The 23,432-nt window shown below is 39.3% G+C and overlaps 1 long non-coding RNA gene and 1 gene segment (V, D, J or C); one reads left to right on the top strand and one right to left on the bottom strand.

Moving 5' to 3' along the window:
- Nucleotides 1–23,432, top strand: part of LOC123583370 — a 110,717-nt gene that overhangs the window by 78,323 nt on the left and 8,962 nt on the right. The window lies entirely within an intron of this gene.
- Nucleotides 16,348–17,373, bottom strand: LOC123583332. The segment is given in 2 exon segments: nt 16,348–16,688; nt 16,867–17,373. Coding segments are annotated over 2 exon segments (492 nt in total).

The raw sequence follows: 23,432 nt of genomic DNA, 5'->3' as shown, positions 1-23,432 counted from the left end.
CCCAACACCATTTGTTGAAGAGACTGTCTTTTTCCACTGGTTATTCTTTCCTGCTTTCTCAAGGATTAATTGACCATATAGTTGTGAGTCCATTTCTAGCTTTTCTATTCGTTCCATTGATCTACGTGTCAGTTTTTGTGCCAGTACCATACGGTCCTGATGACTATAGCTTGAAGTCAGGATAGTGATGCCTCCAGATTTGCTTTTCTTTTTCAGGATTGTTTTGGCTATTTAGGGTCTTTTGTGGTCCATACAAATTTTAGGATTGTTTGTTCTAGCTCTGTGAAAAATGCTGGTGGTATTTTGATAGGGATTGCGTTAAAACATATGCTTTTCACTGGCTGACTTCCCTTCGTTTCTCTCTTCCCACTGCCTCTGCCATGGATCCTGGGATCACCTCCCAACTAAATCACTTGCACTTGAATCCTTGTCTTCTTCTAGAGGAACACAAGCTAAGACAGCTGGGATCTACAACAGAAAAATCCCAAGTACATTTCTAATCACTGCAGGGTCTAGGGCCTCAAACAATGTTAAGGGAGCTCAGTTTCCCTCCCTCTTTTCAGGATCATGTTCTTCCATTGTGGTGGGAAGAGGGCTGCTGGCAGCTGAATCGTTATATCCTAGCCTCTTCCATCCCCAGGCGTATTCATAAGAGTTTCATATTAAGTTTTGGGATGTGGGCTTGGCACAGGTACCCATCCTTAAACCAATCACTGTGGTCAGAGAGATGGACTATGTTAATTGGTCAGGGAGTCCAAGGCTGGCGTCAGCCTCATCTAAAACCAAATATGGAGTAAAAGGAGGTGTGGTTTGTTTATCCAGGGAAAATCAGGGTCTTGTCAACCAGAAAAGGAGGGATGGATATTGGGTAGGCAGAAGAGACAGATGCATATCTTGATTGGCTATGTGATCATCCTTAGGCACCAGATTCGAGGTGAAAATGCTCTTGAGGCTGGGATCTTGTAACCACAACTCTTCCTTTGATACCAGATGTGGGAAGAATGTTGCTAGAACATTCATCAGCTTCCTCTCTAGACCCACCAGTGTCGCCTACCATGCCTTCTGTATACCTTTTTTTTTGGTCCTGTGGTTGTTTCCTCCTGAGCTCCTGGAGCAAGTGTTGAGCCCAGGGGGTTTTTGTAAGGCTCTCCCTGTCACTCCTCTCACCGTGGAGCTTCTCCAAGAGCACAGAAATAGATGCCTGAGTCTGTGGGCGTCAAGCCTGTGATGGTGAGCCTTAGGGTTTTGTCTCTTGCCCAGTGTGACACAGAATATCGTCCTTGCCTAGTGTTTGTGCTAGTAGATACAAGATAAATGATTTCAGTCATTTTTCCATTGGAAAGCTGTTGATACCAGCTCATCACGTAGTAATCAAAGTTGAGTGTGAAACGGCAGTCCAAGGTCACAGATTCTCCCTCTTTTCCCTGCACTGAACTTGGAGATTGAGTGATGCTCTGCGTATTGCTGGAACCTGTAGAAAAGAAGAAAAAAATAACTTAGCTTCTGACATTGCTCCCAAGAAAGCTATCACAAATAGCCAGGTTTTCACCCAGAAAACAACGTGGAGAAAGGCACAGTCAAGTTCTCTTCTAACTTCTTTCCCAAACTCCCTTCCTCAGGCTCTGGCTGCTGGGGTGGTGGGCTCCTTACCAAAGAGGATGAAGGCCAACACTGCGCACAAAAGAATGGGCAGTCCGCACTGCATCCTTGGGCCCTTCCCACTGGTTAAGTGGTTCTTGTTCTGCCTGCCACCTGCAAGGCCGTTTGCAGTGTCACTGGAGCTGGGCGGCTCTGTGGCCTTGCTTCTATAGGGCTGGCAGTGGGGTTTCTGCATACGTCAGCTTAGTCACACTTCCTGCTGTGTGTGCCTGCCTCCTGCCCTCTTCCTCCAGGCCTCTCTTGTCTCATTGATCGGTAACATGTTGTGTATGGTTTATCATGAAGGAAAACTTGTCCAGTGTGGACATAACGAAAAGGGAGAAAATAGGCAATAAAATGAATGATAAACTCATTACCCAGAGACAACTTTTTGTTGTATTTCTTTCAGTATTTTTAATGTATTTCTTTCAGTATTAGGTATTCATACCCTAATGAAATTGGGATCCAATTAAAAATCTTCTTTGTGTTGAACACTATGTATATAAATATGCCACCATGTCATTCAAATGTATGTGAAATGTGATTTTTACAGCTTCATACTACTCTGTTGTGTAAGCAGACCTTAATTTGTTTAAACATCATTGTTTGACATTGTTTTGATTCCTCTTTGACTGTTTTAAATAAGATTTGGTCGGAATTGTAAGTATAAGTCTTTGCATTTCTGACAATTTATTTGTATGTTAACTATGTTATTTTAAAGTGTTTAATTATGGAAAATTCAAACATGTACCAAAGAGAGAATAGTACAATGAAAGAGCACGTACTCATTTCCAGGTTCCACAGTTATCAAGTCATGGCCAGTCTTGTTTGTCTACACCCGTATCACCCTACACATCTATACCTCTTTCAGTTCTGGTTAGATTAAAGCAAATCCCAGACATCATAGGGTTGTGTCCTTTACACAGGAGACATGTAACGTCAGGTTGTCTTTTGGTGTGTGTGTGTCTCTCTGTGTTGATCTATTGTTTGAATGGGAGTTGGTTTGCAAAATGATATTCTAATTATATCATTTCTACTTCATTTTTTAACTGAAGCATTTCTGTTAAGATAATTTTTCCTTGTCAATTATTTGATTAACTTTGAGATTAAGTGTAGGATTCTTTCCATTCATTTGTCAGTTTGTAGGATAATGAGCTGATTCCCCTCAAGGGTGACCAAACCATCCCTGCTTGCCTGAGATGGAGGCGTTTCTCAGGACAAACACCAAAATAGTCCCAAGCAAATCTCATGCAACCAGGATAAACCCCTAAAAGTAAATAAGGAGGACTGTTTTAGGAACTCATGGATTTAAACATACTTGACATATTTGATGTGTTTTAGTTGATTGGATTCATGGTCTTATTGATGTGGGAATTGTCCCATTTCTACCAGCAGAAATCTTTTCAGGGTGGCTCCTGAGCCTTTGTGACATGGCCTCTGTAACCTGTGATGGTTTCCTAGTTTTCTGGGAGGAGAAGATATTCTAGGCTCATTTATACACTTTCTCCCCCAGCCATGGAATCAACTATCTGTGATTAATGATAGATGTATTTTCTCCTTCCATTTCTAATGTTTTTCTTATTTTACTGCAGTCATTAAGACATTTAGTGAAATGTAGAATAGAAAGAATAATATTGGAAATCTTTCTCTTTTTCAAGTTTTTGAGGGAATGCTTTTAATACCTCCCTTTGAAAACAAATTCAGAGATTCCCTTGTTCAGGTGAAGGAAGTTCCCTTTTCTTCCTAGTTTGTAAAGAGGTTTTAATTAGACATACATGTTAAACTTGACCAAATCACTTTTCTCATTTAGTGAGATAATTTTATAGTTACTGTCTTTATGTGTGGTATGTTGCACTTATATTTAACCTTCCTCATACTCCTGGGGTGACTCTTAAATGATCATGGTGTATTAGTGTTACTTTTCAATATTCAGTGCTAGTTTGATAATATTTTTAGGAGCAGTCATTGTTTTTAATAGGTGATATTGGCCTATAATCGTACTTTGTCATCCACCTTTGTTTATTATTGTCATTGTGGTCTTCTTGGTCTCATAAAATGTGTTGAGTAGTAGTCTTCCTGTTTTTATTTTTCTCAGTAGTCAGGAATGGAAATTATTGGTCTTGGGTTTGATGTAACTTGCCTGTGAAGCACCATGTTTTTTTGAGAGTTTTATATTTCTTTAATTTGCCTGTAAATTCAAGTTTTCAATTTTTCTTTCCAGTTTTGTTGGATGACAAATTTTAGAAAGTCTTACTTTTTGTTTAAGTTTTTAATTAATTTGTATGGATTTATTCCTGCCTTCTTATGATTATTTAAATTTTTACTGTGTCTGTAGCTACAGTCTTCCTTTACACAATATTTTTCTATGTTCTTTATTTCCTTGATAAATTTTATTAGAGAATGGTCCATTTTCTAATTATTTTCAAAGAACCATTTTAAATGGATTCTTTCCTTTGCTTCTTTGTCTCTACTGCCTTAATTCTAGCCCTGATTATTACTATTTTTATCCTTCTACTTTTGTTGTCTACTCTTACTCTCTTTTAAAACATTAAAAAAATCTTTTTTTATTTTTATTTACTTTTGAGACAGATAAAAAGACAGAGACAGAGTGTGAGTGAGGTAAGGCCAGAAAAAAGGGAGACACAGAATCCGAAGCAGGCTCCAGGCTGTGAACTGTCAGCACAGAGCCCGACACGAGGCTCGAACTCACAAACCGCGAGATCATGACCTGAGCCCAAGTGGGACACTTAACCGAGTGAGCCACCCAGGTGCCCCGAGGATTCTTTTTATTTGTATTTGTTATTTTAGTAATTTGGAAATTATTTGTTCATATCCATTGCATTTATTAAGATTGGTACAATTTTTCTCTAATTTCTTTGTAATAATTTTTTTAACGTTTATTCATTTTTGACACAGAGAGAGATAGAACATGAATGGGGGAGGGTCAGAGAGAGAGGGAGACACAGAATCCGAAACAGGCTCCAGGCTTTGAGCTGTCAGCACAGAGCCGGACGCAGGGCTTGAACTCACAGACCGTGAGATGATGACCTGAGCCGAAGTCGGATGCTTAACCGACTGAGCCACTCAGGCGCCCCTGTAATATTTTTTAAAGGAGATTAAAAAGTTTGTTCGTAAAAGATCATTGTCCCAGACTCCACTACTGATTCTTAACCAGATAGGTAGGCAGCTGAATGTTTATTTTGGCAGCTCCTAAACTCCTTGAACTAATCGTGTATCTGGGCTCTCACAACCCCACAACTCACCATCACCCTGATATATCTTTAAAAAGAAACCATAAACCTCTGTGGCTTTTTTCCGGGATGTTTCTGGGAAGTATTTCAGAAAACCCTGAAATCGTGGCGGCTGAAATTGTCACTTGGGAGAGTCACACACGGCATGAGTATCAAAGGATGAACCTTTGTAACCACCGTTATAGAGGGAATCGTATCCAAAGGAATGAAAATGAAGTGGGGACCTTCTAATAAAGAGGTTTACAAGCCTGGGGTTGGGTCTAAGGCAGGCATTGGGACAAATGTGCTTGCAGAAGAAGGAAAAGATTTGCTCACAGACTTTCCTAAACTTCAGGAGAATTTTAAAGAGATTTGGCCTCAACTACCTCAATATTATTCAGGCTTCTAATTTTCATCCTTATTCCTTTTTTGTCCTAAGTTCAGGCCTCTCACCCATCCCCAGAGAGTGTCAGCATCTTCTCATTGTTCTGAGAGTTGTGTTAGTGGCACGATTGCCCCCTGGAGGCCAGACAGAGGAGCAGCCTCCTTAAAGTATTCTAGGCCAGTGGTTCTCAGGGCTGGGGGCGGGGGTGTTGGGGTGCATTAGAATGGATTGAGGAGTTGTAACAAAAAGTGCTAGGTCCTGAACACCTAGACCACTGGGGATGTGGGACACATTCTAGTATCACTTTATTAACATTTACACTTGAGTGAAAAACTAAAAATAAAATGAAAGCAACTGGTCTGAAATAAATCTAAACATACCCAGAAGCAGAATTACTCATAGTAAGTAGCAGGGTAAATAAAAGATGTCAGGGGATGGAAAAAAGGAGATATTTTACCTGTAGGTTTACCTGTATGTTTGCCAGTCTGGGAGGTAATCCGTTTTAGCAAATCTCCCCCTGGGACTTAGAGTTTGAGTATGACAGATTTTTGGTGTATATTTGTGATGTGCCCACGAAGGTACTCATTTTCGTATATAAGTTGATTGCTGATTATCCAAGTTGGCCTCCTAATTCTTAGACCTTACTTTTCACTGTTTTCCCTGGGTTCTGGTTGGCTGGAATATTAATAGGGGCCAACATCGCTGAGCTCTCAACTGAAACTTGATCAAGAGCTTGGTCTCAGTGCCAAGACTAGCATTATGAGAGTTCTACTTCAACACCAACACTAATTTAAATTTTATCTTTTCAAATCATAGCATCACAAAAATTAGATTTAAGGGCCTCATGAGGCCCTCTAGCCAAACTTCCTTATTTTCAACATCTGAAAAGTCATAAGAGCCTTTCAGTTTTGGTGAACAAACAAGCAAACAAACAAACAAACAAACAAATAAATATAAAGTACAGCTACTCTACTTTAGTACCTTCTTCTCTATCTTTATTGCCTGGCCCTCTCATACTCTGATCTCATGGGATACAAGAACTCCAAGAATTCTCATTTTGCATTACCTGGGAAGTCTTTCTATTTCTAATCATATACATAGAATTTTCCTTGCACTGTCTCTATCTAAAAGAAGCAAAACACTGTTAGTAGTCTTACTGACTTTGTCTAAGTTTTTTTCTGGAAGTTTTTATTTATGGATGTAGAAACATAGTGGATGTAGAACAGTTGGGAACAGGTGGAAGGAAGAGAGAAACACCTTGAAATACCTGTCAGGTCTGTGCCCGATGGCGAGATTTTAAGTTATAAAGTGACTTTCTGCATGATCCTGACTTCCTGGTGTGTGCATCAGGGAGGGAAAGCTGGCAGTGTTTCTAGATACAGCTCTATCTGCTCTATATTAAGGGTTAACAGAAATCCGGACTTTAAGGATACTGCTAGTGAAGTCTTAGAAGGAAGTAAAGAATATGTCATTGGGAACTGGAGGAAGGGAATCCATGTCAAGAGTTGCAGAAAAATTGTGAAATTGCCTCCTATAGTTACACAGAAGCTGAACTCGGTTGTAAAGCTGGGGAGATTTCAAGCAACGTATGAAGGTTCCACCTGGTTTCTTCTTGCTGCTGAAATGAAGAGAAGAGAGATAAATGGAGGAAAGAATTGTTAAACAAAATGGAACCAGGACTGGATGAATCTGAAAGTTCTCAATTTCTTCAAATGGAAAAAGGTGCTAAAATTAAGATAGAGTGAAAAAACTGACAGTGTGACTACATAACTTTTCATCAAAACCTCAGAAGGATTGAGGGGTGGGAGTATTCAGTCACATAAGGAGCTCTTTCAAGAGATTTGGATGTGACTCCCAAGCAAACGATAGGACTTCTAAGAAGCTTAAGAGATTGGTCCCTCAGCCATCAGAGCACGGGCCACAGGTGCAGTTTTTCTGGAAAGGACCTATGGATGTGGCTTTTTTTGAAAAGAGTAAACTTCATTAAAACCACGGGAGACCCAGGAGGTGTTTGAGAAAATGATTTCAGCAGAAACACTACCAGCTTGGATTGAAAGGGACAGAATATAGAATAAAAGGAGGAGGTCAGACCCCTAAAACTCTACTGGCAGGAAGCAGGTTTATAAAACTACTCAACTGCATCCATGTGTTACCTTTCGTGAAAGAAAAGAGATGACTCTGAGGGCAGAAGTAAAAGCCAACGGATCACCGTTGAGAATTATTTCCAGGCCTTAAATCAAATCAAGGAACTCCTATGGTTTGCCCAGCTTCATTTCTGCCTTTCATTTCCCCCTCTTTTGGACCCAAATGTCTATAGCTATTAACCTGTGCCTTCCTGGTCGTGTGTGATCTAACACTATAATCTAGATGTGTTGGGGCAGGTCGCTTGTTTTGCAGCTTGACAGATGGAGAGGAATTGTGCCCCAGGAGCTGTACTTAACAGATGACACCCAGGAGCTGCATTTAGACTTGGACATCATTTATGATGTGATTTTGTAAGAGATCTGACGCTATATGAGATGAGACTCTTGGGTTCATTGGGAGTGTTTGTGAGTGAATGTATTTTGCAAGTAGAAGGAATATTAATTAATCTTTGGGAGTCAGATGGTGAACTAAGGTAGAGAGATAAATTCCTGCCTCCTGGTGTCCATGCCTTTGGCTAATCCCTTCTTTTGAGTGTAGGAGGGACCTGTGACTTGCTTCTAACCAATACAATATGCAAAGGTGACAGGCTAGGCCTCTGCTTTTTTGTTACATTAGGACAGTTTTCTGAATTAGCTAAGATGAGAGATTCTCCTTGCTGTCTTGGGGACGTAGGCAGCATGTTGAAAAGGCCCAAAGAAAGTGCAGGAGACCACTAGGAACTCTGGGCAACCTCTAGGAAAAGAATTGTTTATGAGGATACATTGGAATGTCAGAAAGGACCTTGTAAACTATGAACAGTGATACAAATGTATTAGGCAGCTTTTAAGTTTTCAAAAGGAACAAATGATAGGTGTGTATAAATATTTGTTGAATAAATGAATTAGAGGGTAAAACGCATTCTCAAAACAAAATTAATAAAAACAATGGTTAGCTGAACCATTGCCCCCTTTTAAAGTTATAATATTATTCCTTACTGAGTCTTATTATCTTTCACAAATCTGGGAGTTTTGTGTCTTAATTCTTCTTTTGTCCTAGATACATGTCTTGATGAGAATAAAATCAGATGGAGAGTAAATGGAAGAGACACAGTGTCATGTGTAGGTGATAAATAACATCACTTATTTTTTTCATACATGCATCAGATCTTTATTCATTTGTTGAATAATTCAGACAAAGTCCTACGCTTCTTGATGATTTTATTCTGGTGGATAGACAGATAAAAAATATGCCATCAAATATATAATGATGTCTGCTAATGATGACTGCCATGAAAAAAATGTGAGACAGGGTAAGGGGAAAGAGGGATGTGTTGCTTGAGTACTAACTATATAAGGTTGAAGGAAAGACATCTATGATGAGGTAGCATTTGAACAGTGATCTGAATGATGGGTGAAGGCAACATTTGAAGCAAGACTACTCTCGTAAAAATATCCAGAGATGGAAGTCTGCTTGGGGCACTCAAGGAACTATTCTAGGGGGTAAGAGTGATCCCAGTAGAGGAAGAAAGGTGGAGGAAGATGGGAAATATTCAGTAAACTTGAGAGTCTTCTACTTGTCATGTTCTGTGTCATGTTGGGAATATTGAGGTGAAAGAGACATAATCCTTGCTCTCAAGAAATTGAGTATCCTAGAGGAAGCAGGCAATAAATACAAAATTATGTAAGGAGATAAGTGCTATTCTTATAGATAAGTACAAATTTCATAGGGGGCCAGAGGAGAGACACTTTAAATTTGCCCAGAAGATCAAGGAAGGCTTGAGAGAGAACAAGTCAGAGGGCAATGAGGAGGAGGTGGTGATGAGGTTGGAAACTCCAAACAAAGAGAAGGGTAGAGGGAAGGATGGAGACGAGAGGCGTGTTAACTCATGATATTTCCTGAATTTAGTATTTTGGTAATTCCAGGTCTACATTGGTGACAGATATGTCAGGAGATGAGGCAGCTAAATGCGAATCGTATGTGGGCTTGTGCCAGGCTAAGTCTAAAGAGCTGTGAGAAGTGAAGTAAAATACCTAAATCTGCCTTTTATGCAGAGCTGTAAGGTAAGACAGTATCACTAATTAAGACAAGAAATATGGAGGCAGAAGAGTTTGAAGTAGGGAAGGTGAAAAGATTATGGGTTTTAGACTTACACATTTTATATTGCTCAAGGGTCATCTGACCCAAAGGCTGTGGGTTGCATACATAGGTCTGGAGCAAAATCAAGGTTAGAGGCATAGTCATTGGCACACAGGTATTAGTTTCTCTGTCCAGGTGTGGACAGAGGATTAGACTAAGGTTGGAGCCAGAAAAACAGCAACATTTAAAGCAGGAAATAGAGGAGAATTGACAACAGGAATCCCATAGTATCATTGACCTTACAGTGTTTTAAAGTTTTATTTATAAGCCTAACTGGCCAAGTGGAAAGTGAACTTGTAGGAAATAATTATAGCTCATCTTTTTTTGTGTGTTTGTATTCCCAGAAACTGTCCCGGTGCTTTGTACATGGGATACTTAATGTATGTGTATTCAAATGAATGCATGAATAATTAATTAATGAAGGACTCTCTGGCTTGACGTTTCTGTTTGGTGCTTCCATCTTTCAGGGTGACATTTCATAGTAATAGTTCTTTGTGTCTTTTTATTTTTATTACTTTTTTTTATTGTACAAGGAACCCACATTTATTGAAAAAAAATTAGAAAAAGGAAAGCTAAAACAATTACCCTGAATTCCACTGCTGGGAATAACTATTATTAACATTTCATGTCTATCTTTTAGATCACTACTATCAATAGAAGTACAATGTGAGCCACATAAATATATTACATTTTTTAGTAGCCACATTGAAAGAAACTATAAATAAATATATAAAATTAATTAAAAAAATTTTTTCCCAACGTTTTTATTTATTTTTGGGACAGAGAGAGCAGAGCATGAATGGGGGAGGGGCAGAGAGAGAGGGAGACACAGAATCGGAAACAGGCTCCAGGCTCTGAGCCATCAGCCCAGAGCCTGACGCGGGGCTCGAACTCACGGACCGCGAGATCGTGACCTGGCTGAAGTCGGATGCTTAACCGACTGCGCCACCAGGCACCCCATAAAATTAATTTTAAAAATATATTTTATTTAACCTGGTAATCTCCAAATATCATTTCAACATTGGTTCATAAAACTATTAATAGGATTGTTTACATTCTTTTCTTTATACTAAGCCTTTGAAACTTTGTGTGTATTTTATACTCACAGCACATCTTAATTTGGATTCATCACAATCCAAGTGTTTAAGAGCCACGTTAGCTAGTGGGCCATGTATGGATAACACAGTTCAAAGTTCCTTTTGATGTATACATAATGATATGACTATATATAAAATTGTAGTTCTCCCTCCACAACATGCAGGTCATAAGAAATCTATAGTTTTATAAGCATTTTATAATAAATGTTTAATTTTCAAACAGTTTTGGATTTACAGAAGAGTTTTGAAGATAGTACACATAATTTCCATACTGCATACCCAGTTTCCCTTAGGATGAACATCTTAAAATAGTACATTTGCCACAATTAATAAATGATACTGATATATTATTATTGACTACAGTTCATACTTCAGTAGTTTTACTTTGAGTGCCTAAAGTTCTTCATCTCCTGCGGAGTCCCCCAAGGAAACTACATTACATTTAGTTTTCATATCTCTTTAGGCTCCAGTTGGCTATGACAATATCTCAGATTTTTCTTCTTTTTTAAAATTTTTTTTAAATTTAAGTTTAAATTTTATTTTATTTATTTCTTGTAAACTTTTTTTTCATGTTTGTTATTTATTTTTGAGAGACAGAGACTGACAGAGCACAAGCGGGAGAGTGTCAGAGAGAGAGGGAGACCCGAATCAGAATCTGAAGTAGGCTTTGACTCTGAGCTGTCAGCACAGAACCAGCACAGTTGAAGCTACAAAGTGTGAGACCATGACCTGAGCTGAAGTCAGGTGCTAAACCGACTGAGCCACGCAGGTGTCCTAAAGTTTATTTTATTTTAGAGAGAAAAAGAGCAATGAGCAGAGGACAGAGGCTGAGAGAGAGAGAGAGAGAGAGAGAAAGAGAATTGCAAGCAGGCTCCATGCTCAGTGTTGAGCCCAATGCAGGCTCATTCCCACAATTCTGAGATCATGACCAGAGTCAAAATCAGGAGTTGGATGCTCTGGGAATGCACGCTGGTGCAGCCACTGTGGAAAACAGTATGGAGGGTTCCTCAAAAATCTAAAAATAGAACTACCCTATGACCCAGCAATTGCACTACTAGGCATTTATCCACGGGATACAGGTGTGCTGTTTCGAAGGGACACATGCACCCCCATGTTTATAGCAGCACTATCGACAATAGCCAAAGTATGGAAAGAGCCCAAATTTCCATCGATGGAGGAATGGATAAAGAAAATGTGGTATATACATACAATCGAGTATTACTCGGCAATCACAAAGAATGAAATCTTGCCAGTTGCAACTACGTGGATGGAACTGGAGGGTATTATGCTAAGTGAAATTAGAGAAAGACAAAAATCATATGACATCACTCATATGAGGACTTTAAGAGACAAAACAGATGAGCATAAGGGAAGAGAAACAAAAATAATATAAAAACAGGGAGGGGGACAAAACAGAAGAGACTCATAAATATGGAGAACAAACTGAGGGTTACTGGAGGGTTTGTGGGAGGGGGGTTGGGCTAAATGGATAAGGGGCACTTAGGGAGCTACTCCTGAAATCATCATTGCACTATATGCTAACTAATTTGGATGTAAATTTTAAAAAATTAAAAAAAAAAAAGAGTTGGATGCTAAACCAACTGAGGTACCCAGGCACTCCTAACTTTTCTTATTTTTGATGATCTTGACAATTTTTAGGAGCATTGGTTAGATGCTTTGCAGAATGTCCCTCAATTAGGATTTTTCTGATGATTTCCTCATGATTAGACTGGCGTTATGGGTTTTGGGGAGGAAGATCACAGAGGTAACATGACATTTCTCTTCACGTCATATCAAGGTGACATGCTATCAACATCTCTGGTGATGTTGACCATGATCAGCAAGCTAGGCTGGTATTTGACAGGTTTCTCCACTGTTGCTCTTTTTCATTTTTTAAAAAACAATCTATTCATTCATTTTGAGAGAGACAGAGAGTGAGCAGAGGAGGTACAGAAAGGTAGGGAGAGAGAGAATCCTAAGGAGGCTCTACACTGACAGTCCAGAGCTCAGTCTCACAAGCTGTGAGATTGTGACCTGAGCCAAAATCAAGAGTCAGATGCTTAATGGATTGAGTGACCCAGGCACCCCAATCCACTGTTGCTCTTTTGTCACCCTTTCCATACTGTCCCTTTTGGAAGGAACTCACTACGTGCAGCCCACACTTGAGGAGTTGGAAATGTGGAGTATCTAAATAAATTATTTAGAATTCTAAAGCATGGGAAGTTTGTTCTGCCTCACTTATTTATTCAATAATTTATTTATATCAGTGACTCATGGATATTTATTTTATACTTTGGGTTATTACTCAGCATGACTTTATTTTGTTGCTTCAATTGTTCCAGCTTTGGCCACAGAGAGCTTTTTTAGTTGACTCTGATGTCCCCTAACATAGCCCCATCATAGGTGGTAGTGGTTCTTTTCCTCTTTTCTTTTCTTTTCTTTTCTTTTCTTTTCTTTTCTTTTCTTTTCTTTTCTTTTCTTTTCTTTTCTTTTCTTTTCTTTTCTTTTCTTTTCTTTTCTTTTCTTTTCTTTTCTTTTCTTTCTTTCTTTCTTTCTTTCTTTCTTTCTTTCTTTCTTTCTTTCTTTCTTTCTTTCACACTTCAAAATACTTCAGATTTATCTGGCATATTCCCTGTCCCAGCCCTAGAATCAGCCATTTCTCCAAGGAACCCTGGTTCCTAGTATTGAAAACTGGTATTAGAACCCAAGATACGAGATCTAGGCATGCTCATTGCTTCTGGGCTATCCTCAGAAACATCAAAGCGTGACCTAGATTTTGAGAGACAGTGAGTTCAAAAGGTAGAAATGGGGAGGAAACATATTTCTGGAGAAGCACCTAGCAGGAGCAGGATTTGAGATTTGGGAAAAGGACAGTCTCACAAGGAATCCAGAAGTCTTAAGCAAGCAAGATTCTTTGGAGGGACACAGTAGGGAGATTAATCTGGCAGCAGTAAGCAAGGTGACCCTGAGCAGAAGAGTCTGAAAGGGGAGAGAACAGTTAAGTCGTCAGTGTAATAACAGGTACAGTGTTAAATTTGTCCCTCTCCTTTACCACCCTGGATGATGTGGGAAGAAAGGGCTGAACAATTGATCTAATCTGGACAGTCTGAGGAGTTGTAACCTGTCTCCCCTGCAGCAAGCCAGGAGTTTTAAAAAGTAGTATTGAACTATTTTGTTTGGTTAATTTGTTTCACCCAGTGTTGTCTATATTAGTGTTTCTAGTTAGGTCTCTTTTGATTGCAAGTGATAGAAAGCCCTTTAGGTTGTTCTCTATCATTTAGAGTCTGTTATGATTTGTTCCCCTCTCTCCTTTTTTTCCTTTATCCCCTTCCTATATGTTCACCTGTTTTCTTTCTTAAATTCCACATATGAGTGAGGTAATATGGTATTTGTCTTTCTCTGAGTGACTTTTTTCACTTAGTGTAATACATTCTAGCTCCATCCACATCGTCACAAATGGCAAGATTTCTTTTTTCTTTTTTCTTTTTTTTTTTGATGTCTGAGTAATATTCAATTGTATATGTCTACCATCTCTCCTTTACCCATTCTTCAGTCGATGGACATTTGGGCTCTTTCCATAGATTGACTATTGTGATAATGCTGCTATAAATATCAGTGTCCAGGTATCCCTTCAAATCTGTATTTTTGTATCCTTTGGGTAAATTTACCTAGTAATCAATTGCTGGATCATAGGGTAGTTCTAGTTTTAACTTTTGGGGAACCTCCATATTGTTCTCCAGAGTGGCTGCACCAGTTTGCATCCCCACCAAAAGTGCAAGAGGGCTCCCCTTCCCTCACATCCTTGCCAACACCTGTTGTTTCTTGTGTTATTAATTTTAGCCATTCAGACAGGTGTGAAGTGGTATCTCATTGTGGTTTGATTTATATTTCCCTGATGATGAGTGATGTTGAGCCTCTTTTCATGTGTCTGTTAGCCATCTGGACATCTTCATTGGGAAAGTGCCTGTTCGTGTCTTCTGCTCATTTCTTAACTGGATTATTTGTTTTTTGGGGTGTTGAGTTGATTAAGTTCTTTATAGATTTTGGATACTAACCCTTTACCAGATATGTCATTTGAAAATATCTTCTTCCATTTCATAGATTTTGTTGATTGTTTCCTGTGCTGTGCAGAATCTTTTTATCTTGATGAAGTCTCGAAGGTTCATGTTTCATTCTGTTGCCCTGGATCCGGCAATGTGTCCAGTAAGAGGTTGCCACAGCTGATGTCACAGAGGTTTCTGCCTGTATTCTCCTGTTGGATTTTGATGGTTTCCTATCTCACATTTAGGTCTTACACCCGTTTTGAATTTATTTTGTGTGTGGTCCAGAAAGTGGTCCAATTTCGTTCTGTAGGTTGCATCAGTCTTCCCAACACCATTTGTTGAAGAGACTATCTTTTTCATTGGACATTCTTTCCTGCTTTGTCACAGGAGTTGACCATATAGTTGTGGGTTCATTTCTGGATTATTTATTCTGTTCCACTGATCTATGTTTTTGTGCCAGTGCCATACTGTCCTGATGACTATAGCTTTGTAATATACCTTGAAGTCCAGAATAGTGATGCCTCTACTTTGCTTTTCTATTTTCAGGATTGCCTGGCTATTTGGGGTCTTTTGTGATCCACACAAATTTTAGAATTGATTGTTCTAGCTCTGTGAAAAATGCTGGGGTATTTTGATAGGGATTGCGCTACCACACATGCCCTTCACTGGCAGACTTCTCTTCCTTATCATTGTTCCCACTGCCCTTGCTTTGCAACCTGGGATCACATCCCAACTAAACGACTTGTACTTGAATCCTTATCATCTTCTGGAGGAACACAAGTGAAGACAGATGGGGTGCACAACTGAAAAATCCCAAGTGGCTCTCTAATCACTGCAGAGTCCAGACCTCAAACAATGTTAAGGGATCTCGGTTTCATTCTCTCTCTTTTCAGGATCATGCTCTTCCTTTGTGGTGGGAAGAGGGCTGCTAACAGCTGTAGGGTTATATCCTAGCCTCTTCCATCCCCAGCTGTATTCCCAAGAGTTTCATATTAAGTTTTGGGATGTAGACTTGGGGCAGGTACCCATTCTTGAAATAATCATTGTGGTCAGAGAGATGAATTATATTAATTGGTCAGGGAGTCCAAGGCTGGGGTCAGCCCATCTAAACCTCAACATGGGGTAGGAGGATGCATTGCTTGGTTCTCCAGGGAAAATCCAGGTGTGGTCACCAGACAAGGAGGGATGGATGTTGGGCAGCAGAAGAGATAGATGCATATCCTGATTGGTTATGGGATTTTGTGATGAAAATACTCGTGAGACTGGGATTTTGTAACCACATCTCTTCTTTTTTTTTTTATTTATTTATTTTTTAATTTTTATTTTTTCAACGTTTATTTATTTTTGGGACAGAGAGCATGAACGGGGGAGGGGCAGAGAGAGAGGGAGACACAGAATTGGAAACAGGCTCCAGGCTCTGAGCCATCACCCAGAGCCCGACGCGGGGCTCGAACTCACGGACCGCGAGATCGTGACCTGGCTGAAGTCGGACGCTTAACCGACTGCGCCACCCAGGCGCCCCAACATCTCTTCTTTTGATACCAGATGTGGAAAGATTGTTGCTAGAACATTCATCAACTTCCTCTCTAGACCCACCAGTGCCACCCATCCCGCCTTCTGTTTACCTTTTCCTGTTCTGTGGGTTGTTTTCTCCTAAGCTCCTGGAGCAGGTGGCTGTTTCATGCTGAGCCCAGGGGGTTTTTGTAAGGCTCTCCCCGTCACTCCTCTCACCGTGCAGTTTCTCCAACAGCACAGAAATAGACGCCTGAGTCTGTAGGCATCAAGCCTATGATGGTGAGACTTAGGGCTTTGTTTCCTTTCTGATGAGATACAGAATATCGTCCTTTCTTGGTGTTTGTGCTAGTAGAATAAAGATTAATGATTTCAGTCATCTTTCCATTGGAAAGCTGTCGAAACCAGCTCATCACATAGTAAGTATAGCTGAGTGTGAAACTACAGTGCAAGCTCACAGATTCTCCCTCTTGTTTATTCACTGGACCTGGAGTTTGAGTGACACTCTGTGTATTGCTGGAACCTGTAGAAAAGAAGAAAAAATAACATAGTTGTTGACATTGCTCCCAAGAAAGCTGTCACAAACAGCCCAGTTTTCACCCAGAAAACAAAGTGGAGAAAGGCACAGTCAAGTTCTCTTCTAACTTCTTGCCCAAACCTCCTCCCTTGGGCCCCGGCTGCAGGGGTGGTGGGCTCCTTACCGAAGAGGATGAAGGCCACCACTGTGCACAAGAGAGCAGGCAGTCCAGACTGCATGTTGGGGCCCTTCCTGCTGGTGAAATGGCTCTTGTTCTGCCTGCCACCTGTCAGGCCCTTTGCAGTGTCCCTGGAACTGGGTGGCTCTGTGGTCTTGCTTCTATAAAGCTGGCAGCGGGCCTCCTGCATACGTAAGTTTAGTCACACCTCCTGCTGTCTGTGTCTGCTTCCTGCCTCTCTTCCTCCAGGCCTCTCTTGTCTAATTGATTGATAACATGTCATGTGTGATTTATCATGAAATTTGTCCAATGTGGACATAACCAAAAGGGAGAAGTAGACATAAAATCCAATCATAATCTCATTACCCAGGGGTAAATGCTGTTAACATTTTGTTGCATTTCTTTCAGTATTTTTAATGCAAATATGTATACTCTCGTGGAATTGGGATCAAGTTAAAAAAACTTTTTTGTGTTGAACATAATGTGTATGAATATGCCACCATGTCATTCAATTGTATGTGAAAATGTGATTTTTACAGCTTCACACTACTCTGCTGTGTAAGTACAATTTGTTTCAACATCATTGTTTGACATTGTATTGTTTACTTTTTGGACTATTTTAAATAACAATCGGTGGACATTGTAAATATAAGTCTTTGCATTTCTGAAAATTTATATTTATGTTAACCTTGCTATTTCAAAGCTTTTAATTACGGAAAACTCAAACATCTACCAGAGAGAAGAGTGCAATAAAAGAGCACGTATTCATTGTCTAGGTTGCACAATTATCAAGTCTTGGCCAATCTTGCTCATCTACACTTGTATTACCCTGAACATCTATACCTCTTCCAGTTCTGGTTCAATTAAAGCAAATCCCAGACATCATGTGGTTGTGTACTTTACTCAGAGACATGTAATGTCAGATTGTCTTTTCGGGTGTGTGTGTGTATGTGTGTTGTTAGTGACAGTTGATAAGCAATGACTAGATCTATTGTTTGACATTCTAATTATATCATTTCTACTTCATTTATTTATTTTATTTATTTTTTAACGTTTACTTATTTTTAAGAGACAGAGAGAGACAGAGAACGAGCAGGGAAGGGCAGAGAGAGAGGGAGACACAGAATCTGAAGCAGGCTTCAGGCTCTGAACTGTCAGCACAGAGCCTGACACAGGGCTCAAACCCACAAACCCTGAGATCATGACCTGAGCCGAAATCGGATGCTTAACTGACTGAGCCACCAGGCGCCCCTCTACTTCATCTATTAACTGAAGTATTTCTATGAAGATAATGTTTTCTTGTCAAATAATTGATTAACTTTGAGGTTAAGTGTAAGATACTTTCCGTTCATTTATCAGTTTGTAGGATAATGAGCTGATTCCCCTCAAGGGTGACCAAATCATCCCTGTTTGCCTGAGATGGAGCCATTTCTCAGGACAAACACCAAAATAGTCCCAAGAAAATCCCAGGCAACCAGGATAAATCCCCAAAAGTAATCAAAGAGGACTCTTTTTGGAACTCATGGATTATAACATACTTGATGTGTTTTAGTTGGTTGGATTCATGGTCTCAGTGATGTGGGAATTGTCCCATCTTTACCAGCAGAAATCTTTTCAGGCTGGCTCCTGAGCCTTTGTGACATGGCCTCTGTAATCTATGATAGCTTCCTGGTTTTCTGGGAGGAGAACACATTCTAGGCTCACTTGTACACTTTTCCTCTTCCAGAAACGGAATCAGCTATCTGTGATTAATGACAGATATGTTTTCTCCTTCCAGTTCTAATGTGTTTATTATTTTACTGTAGTTGTTAAGACATTTACTGAAATATAGAATAGAAAGAATAATATTGGAAGTCTTTTGTATTTTTCAAATTTTTAAGGGAATGCTTTTAACATGTCCCTTTGAAAACAAATTCAAAGATTACCTAGGTCAGGTTAAGGAAGTTCCCTTTTATTCCTAGTTTGTGAAGAGATGTTAATGGGAAATAATGTTAGACTTGACCAAATCACTTTTCTGCATTTAGTGAGAGAATTTTATAGTGAATACCATTGATGTGCGGTATGTTGTACTAATATTAAAGCTTCCTCATAGTCCTGAGATGAATCCCAAATGATCTTGGTGTATTAGTATTACTTTTTAACATCCAATGCTGGTTTGATAATATTTCTAGGAGCAGTCATTGCTTTTCATAAGTAACATTCATCTATAATTGTCCTTTGGCATCCATCTTTGTTTATTTATGTCATTGTGGTTCTCTTGGTCTCATACAATGTGTTCAGTAGTAGTCTTGCTATTGTTTTTCTCAGTACTCAGGTATGGGAATTATTGGTCTTGGGTTTGATGTAACTTGCCTGTGAAAACATATGTATGTATAGAGATTTAAATTTCTTTAATGTGCATTTAATTCAACTTTTCATTTTTTTTTCAGTTTTGCTAGATGATAATTTTTAGAAAGTTTTACATTTTGTTCAAGTTTTCAAATTAATTTGTGTGGACTTATTCCTTGTTTGTTCTAATAATTATTTAAATTTTTACTGTGTCTGTAGTTACAATTTTCCTTTAGATCATGTTTTTCTATCGTCTTAATTTCTTTGATAAATCTATCAGAGATTTGCCCATTTTTTAATTCTTTCAAAAGAACCATTTTAAATGGATTCTTTCCTTTGCTTCTTTGGCTTTATTGCCTTCATCTTAGCACTGATTGTGACTATTTTTGTCCTCCTACTTTTGCTTACTCTTACTCTCTCTTAAAACTTTCTGGTTCAATTCTTAGCTCATTACTTTCAGTCTTTTAGTTTTTATATATTTTCAAGTTATAAAAAGTTCTCTGTGTGCTGCTTAGGTTCATTGCTCAAGTTTAAAATTTACACTTTTCATGACAGTTTTGTTGTAAATATTTTAACAATTCTGTTATAATTATTTTCTGGTTCATAAATAATTTTTTTTAAGTTTATTGATTTATTTTGAGTGAGAGAGAGAAAGCTGGGGAGGGGTAGCGAGAAAGGGAGAGAGAGAATCCCAAGCAGACTCCTCGCTGTCAGTGCAGAGCCTGACACAGGGCTCGAACTCATGAAGCTGAGCTGAAATCATGACCTGAGATTATGACCTGAGTTGAAATCCAGACTTGGACACTAAGCCAACTGAGCCACTCAGGTGCCCCTTGTTTGTAAATTACTTAGGAGTGCATTTCTTTTTATTTAAAGTTGACTTTTTATAGATAATAGCTAACTTTATTCATTATAGTAAAAACATATGACCTATATGATATTGATTCTTGAATACTTATTGAGATTTGTTTTCTTGTGGTCAATATTTCTGATTATTTCTTCTTTAAAATTTTTTTACATTTATTTATTTTTGAGAGACAGAGACAGAATGAAAACAGAGACAAGACAGAAAGAGAAGGAGACACAGATCTGAAGCAGGTGCCAGGCACTGAGCTCTCAGCACAGAGCCCAAAGTGGGGCTCAAACCCACACATAGTGATCATGACCTGAACCAAAGTCTGGCACTTAATGGACTGAGCCACCCAGGTGCCACTATTTCTGATTCTTTCTTTCTTTCTTTTTAAAAATTTAAAAAAAATGTTTATTTATTTTGACAGAGAGAGACAGAGCATGAATGGGGGAGGAGTAGAGAGGGAGAAGGAGACACAGAATCTGAAGCAGGCTCCAAGCTCCAGGCTCTGAGCTGTCAGCATACAGCCCAGTGCAGGGTTTGAACCCACAAACGGTGAGATCATGACCTGAGCTGAAGTCAGACGCTTAACCAACTGAGCCACCCAGGCACCCCTATCTCTGATTATTTCTTAAGGATAAATTTCTGAATAAGAATGTTGAGTACAATAACTATATATAGCAACAAATTACCCTTCCAATGATTGTACAAATTGACATTTCTATAGTATTTTCTAAGAGTTTTGTTTCATGACATCAGCATCTAATGATTTAAAAATATTATTTAACAATTTGTAGAGAAAAAAATATTATATCCTTGTTTTATAATGCATTTTTTCATCATGAGGTTGGATTCTTTTCATATTTGTGCTTTTTTTTTAATTTGGAAATTATTTGTTCATATCCATTGCATTTTTAAAAATTGGTATAATTTTTCTCAAGTTTCTTTGTAAAAATGTTTTATTTTTTAAGGATATTAAACAACTTTGTTCATAAACGATCATTATCCCAGAGTCCATTAGGATTCTTAGCCAGATAGGTAGGCAGCTGAATGTTTATTTTGACAGTTCCTGAGCTCCTTGAACTAATCATGTTCCTGGGTCCTCCCAACCCCACAACTCGCCATTACCCTGATGTATCTTAACATACAAGCCACAGAAGATCCGTGGCCTTTATCCAGGTTGTTTCTGAGAACTATTTCAGAAAACTCTGAGATCCTGGCTGCTGAAATTATCATTCCAGAAGAGTCAAAGATGACATGAGTACCAATGGGTACACGTAAAGCTTAGGGTGACCTACTCAAGATAAGTAACAAGTTCTCCTGACCAAGTTATTCTGACATGGGTTTGTTATGTTATTCATAAAGGATGAATCTTTATAACCATTGTTATAAAGTGCATTTTACCCAAAGGCATGATAATGAAATGGGGAGCTTCTCCCAATGGAGAGGTTTACAAGCCTGGGATTGGGTAGAAGACAGGCTTTGGGAAAATTGTGCTTGCAGGAGAAGGAAAGAGTTGCTCACAGACTTTCCTAAACTTTAGGAGAATTTTAAAGAGATTCAGCCTCATTACCTCAATATTATTCAGGCTTCTAATTTTCATCCTTATTCCTTTTTGGTCCTGAGTTCAGGCCTCTCACCCACCCCCAGAGAGTGTCAGCATCTTCTCATTGTTCTGAGAGTTGTGTTAGTGGCACGATTGCCCCCTGGAGGCCAGACAGAGGAGCAGCTGCCTTAAAATATTCTAGGCCTGTGTTTCTCAGGGCTGGGGGCACATTAGAAGAAACTGAGGGGTTGTAACAAAGAGTGCTCAGTCCTGAGCACCTAGACCACTGGGGAGGTGGGGACACATTCCAGTATCACCACATTAAGGTTTAACCTTGAGTAAAACAATAAGATGGAAATGAAAGCAACTGCTCTGAAATAAATCTAAACATACCCAGAAGCAGAATTACTAGTTGTTAAGTAGCAGGGTGAATAAAAGATGTCAGGGGATGGGAAAATGAGATATTTTACCTGTAGGTTTACCTGTATGTTTACCAGTCTGGGAGGTAATCCATTTTAGCAAATCTCCCCCTGGGACTTGGAGTTTGAGTGTGACAGATTTTTGGTGTGTATTTGTGATGTGCCCACGAAGGTGCTCATTTTCATATATAAGTTGACGGCTGATTACCCAATTGGCCTCCTAATCCTTAGACCTTACTTTTCACTCAGTTCTGGGTGGCTGGAATATTAGTAGGGGCCAAAATCACTGAGCTCTCAACTGAAAGTTGATGAAGAGCTTGACCTCAGTGCCAAGACTAGCATTTTGAGAGTTCTGCTTCAACACCAGCACTAATTTAAACTTTATCTTTTCAAATCAGAGAACCACAGAATAAAATTTTAAGGTTTGCCTGGGTGCATTTCAGCGAGTCCTTTCTACCTTTCATCTCCCGCTCTTTTGAAGCCAAATGTCTATAGCGATTAACCTGTGCCTTCCTGGTCATGTCTGATCTAACACTGTAATCTGGATGTGTGGAGGGTGGTCGCTTGTTTCACAGCTTGACAGATGGAGAGGAATTGTGCCCCAGGAGCTGTACTTAACAGATGACACCCAGGAGCTGCATTTGGACTTGGACATCATTTAGATGATGTGATTTTGTCTATGAGTTGATGCTGTATGAGATGAGACTCTTGGGGTCTTTGCGATATGAATCATGGGGTCAGATGGTGGACTGTCGTAGAAAGATAAATCCCTGCTGCCTGATGTCCATGCCCTTGGATAAACCCTTCTTTTGAGTTTTGAAGGGACCTGTGACTTGCTTCTAACCAATACAATATGCAAAGGTGATGGGCTGTCCATCTGTTTTTATGTTACATTAGAAAAGATTCTGTCTTAGCTGACTGAAATGAGAGATTCTTCTTGCTGGCTGAAATGAGAGATTCTTCTTGCTGGCTTCTAAGCAGCCATGTTGAAGAAGCCCAAAGAAAGTGCAGGAAACCGCCTGGAATTCAGGAAATAGAGGAGACCTCCAGGCGACAGTTGGTAAAAAGGCTGGGTCCTCAGTCATGTAGCTGCAAGGAAATGAATTGTGTCTGAAACCTGAATGAGCATGACAGTGGATTTTTTCATAGTCAGGCTTTTAGATGAAATATGTGGCCCAGCTGACAACTTGATTGTAGCCTTGTGACACCCTGAGCAGATAACCAGCTAAGCTGGGCCCAAACTCTTGACCCATGGGATTGTGAGATAATAAATGTGTTTTGTTTTAAGCTACTAAATTTGTGATGATTTGTTACATAACTATAGAGTACTAGTATGGCATGTGTCATTTATTCCAAAAAAATTTTAAAGATGTATAACTGTATACGTGTCCCATGCCAGCCAAAATGGGACCTAATGGCTGACCTATTG

Source organism: Leopardus geoffroyi, chromosome B3 (genome assembly GCF_018350155.1).
Source record: "Leopardus geoffroyi isolate Oge1 chromosome B3, O.geoffroyi_Oge1_pat1.0, whole genome shotgun sequence".
Classification (NCBI taxonomy): Eukaryota; Metazoa; Chordata; class Mammalia; order Carnivora; family Felidae; genus Leopardus; species Leopardus geoffroyi.
The sequence above is the reverse complement of the archived record's forward strand: the minus strand, read 5'-3'. Positions and strand labels throughout refer to the sequence as shown.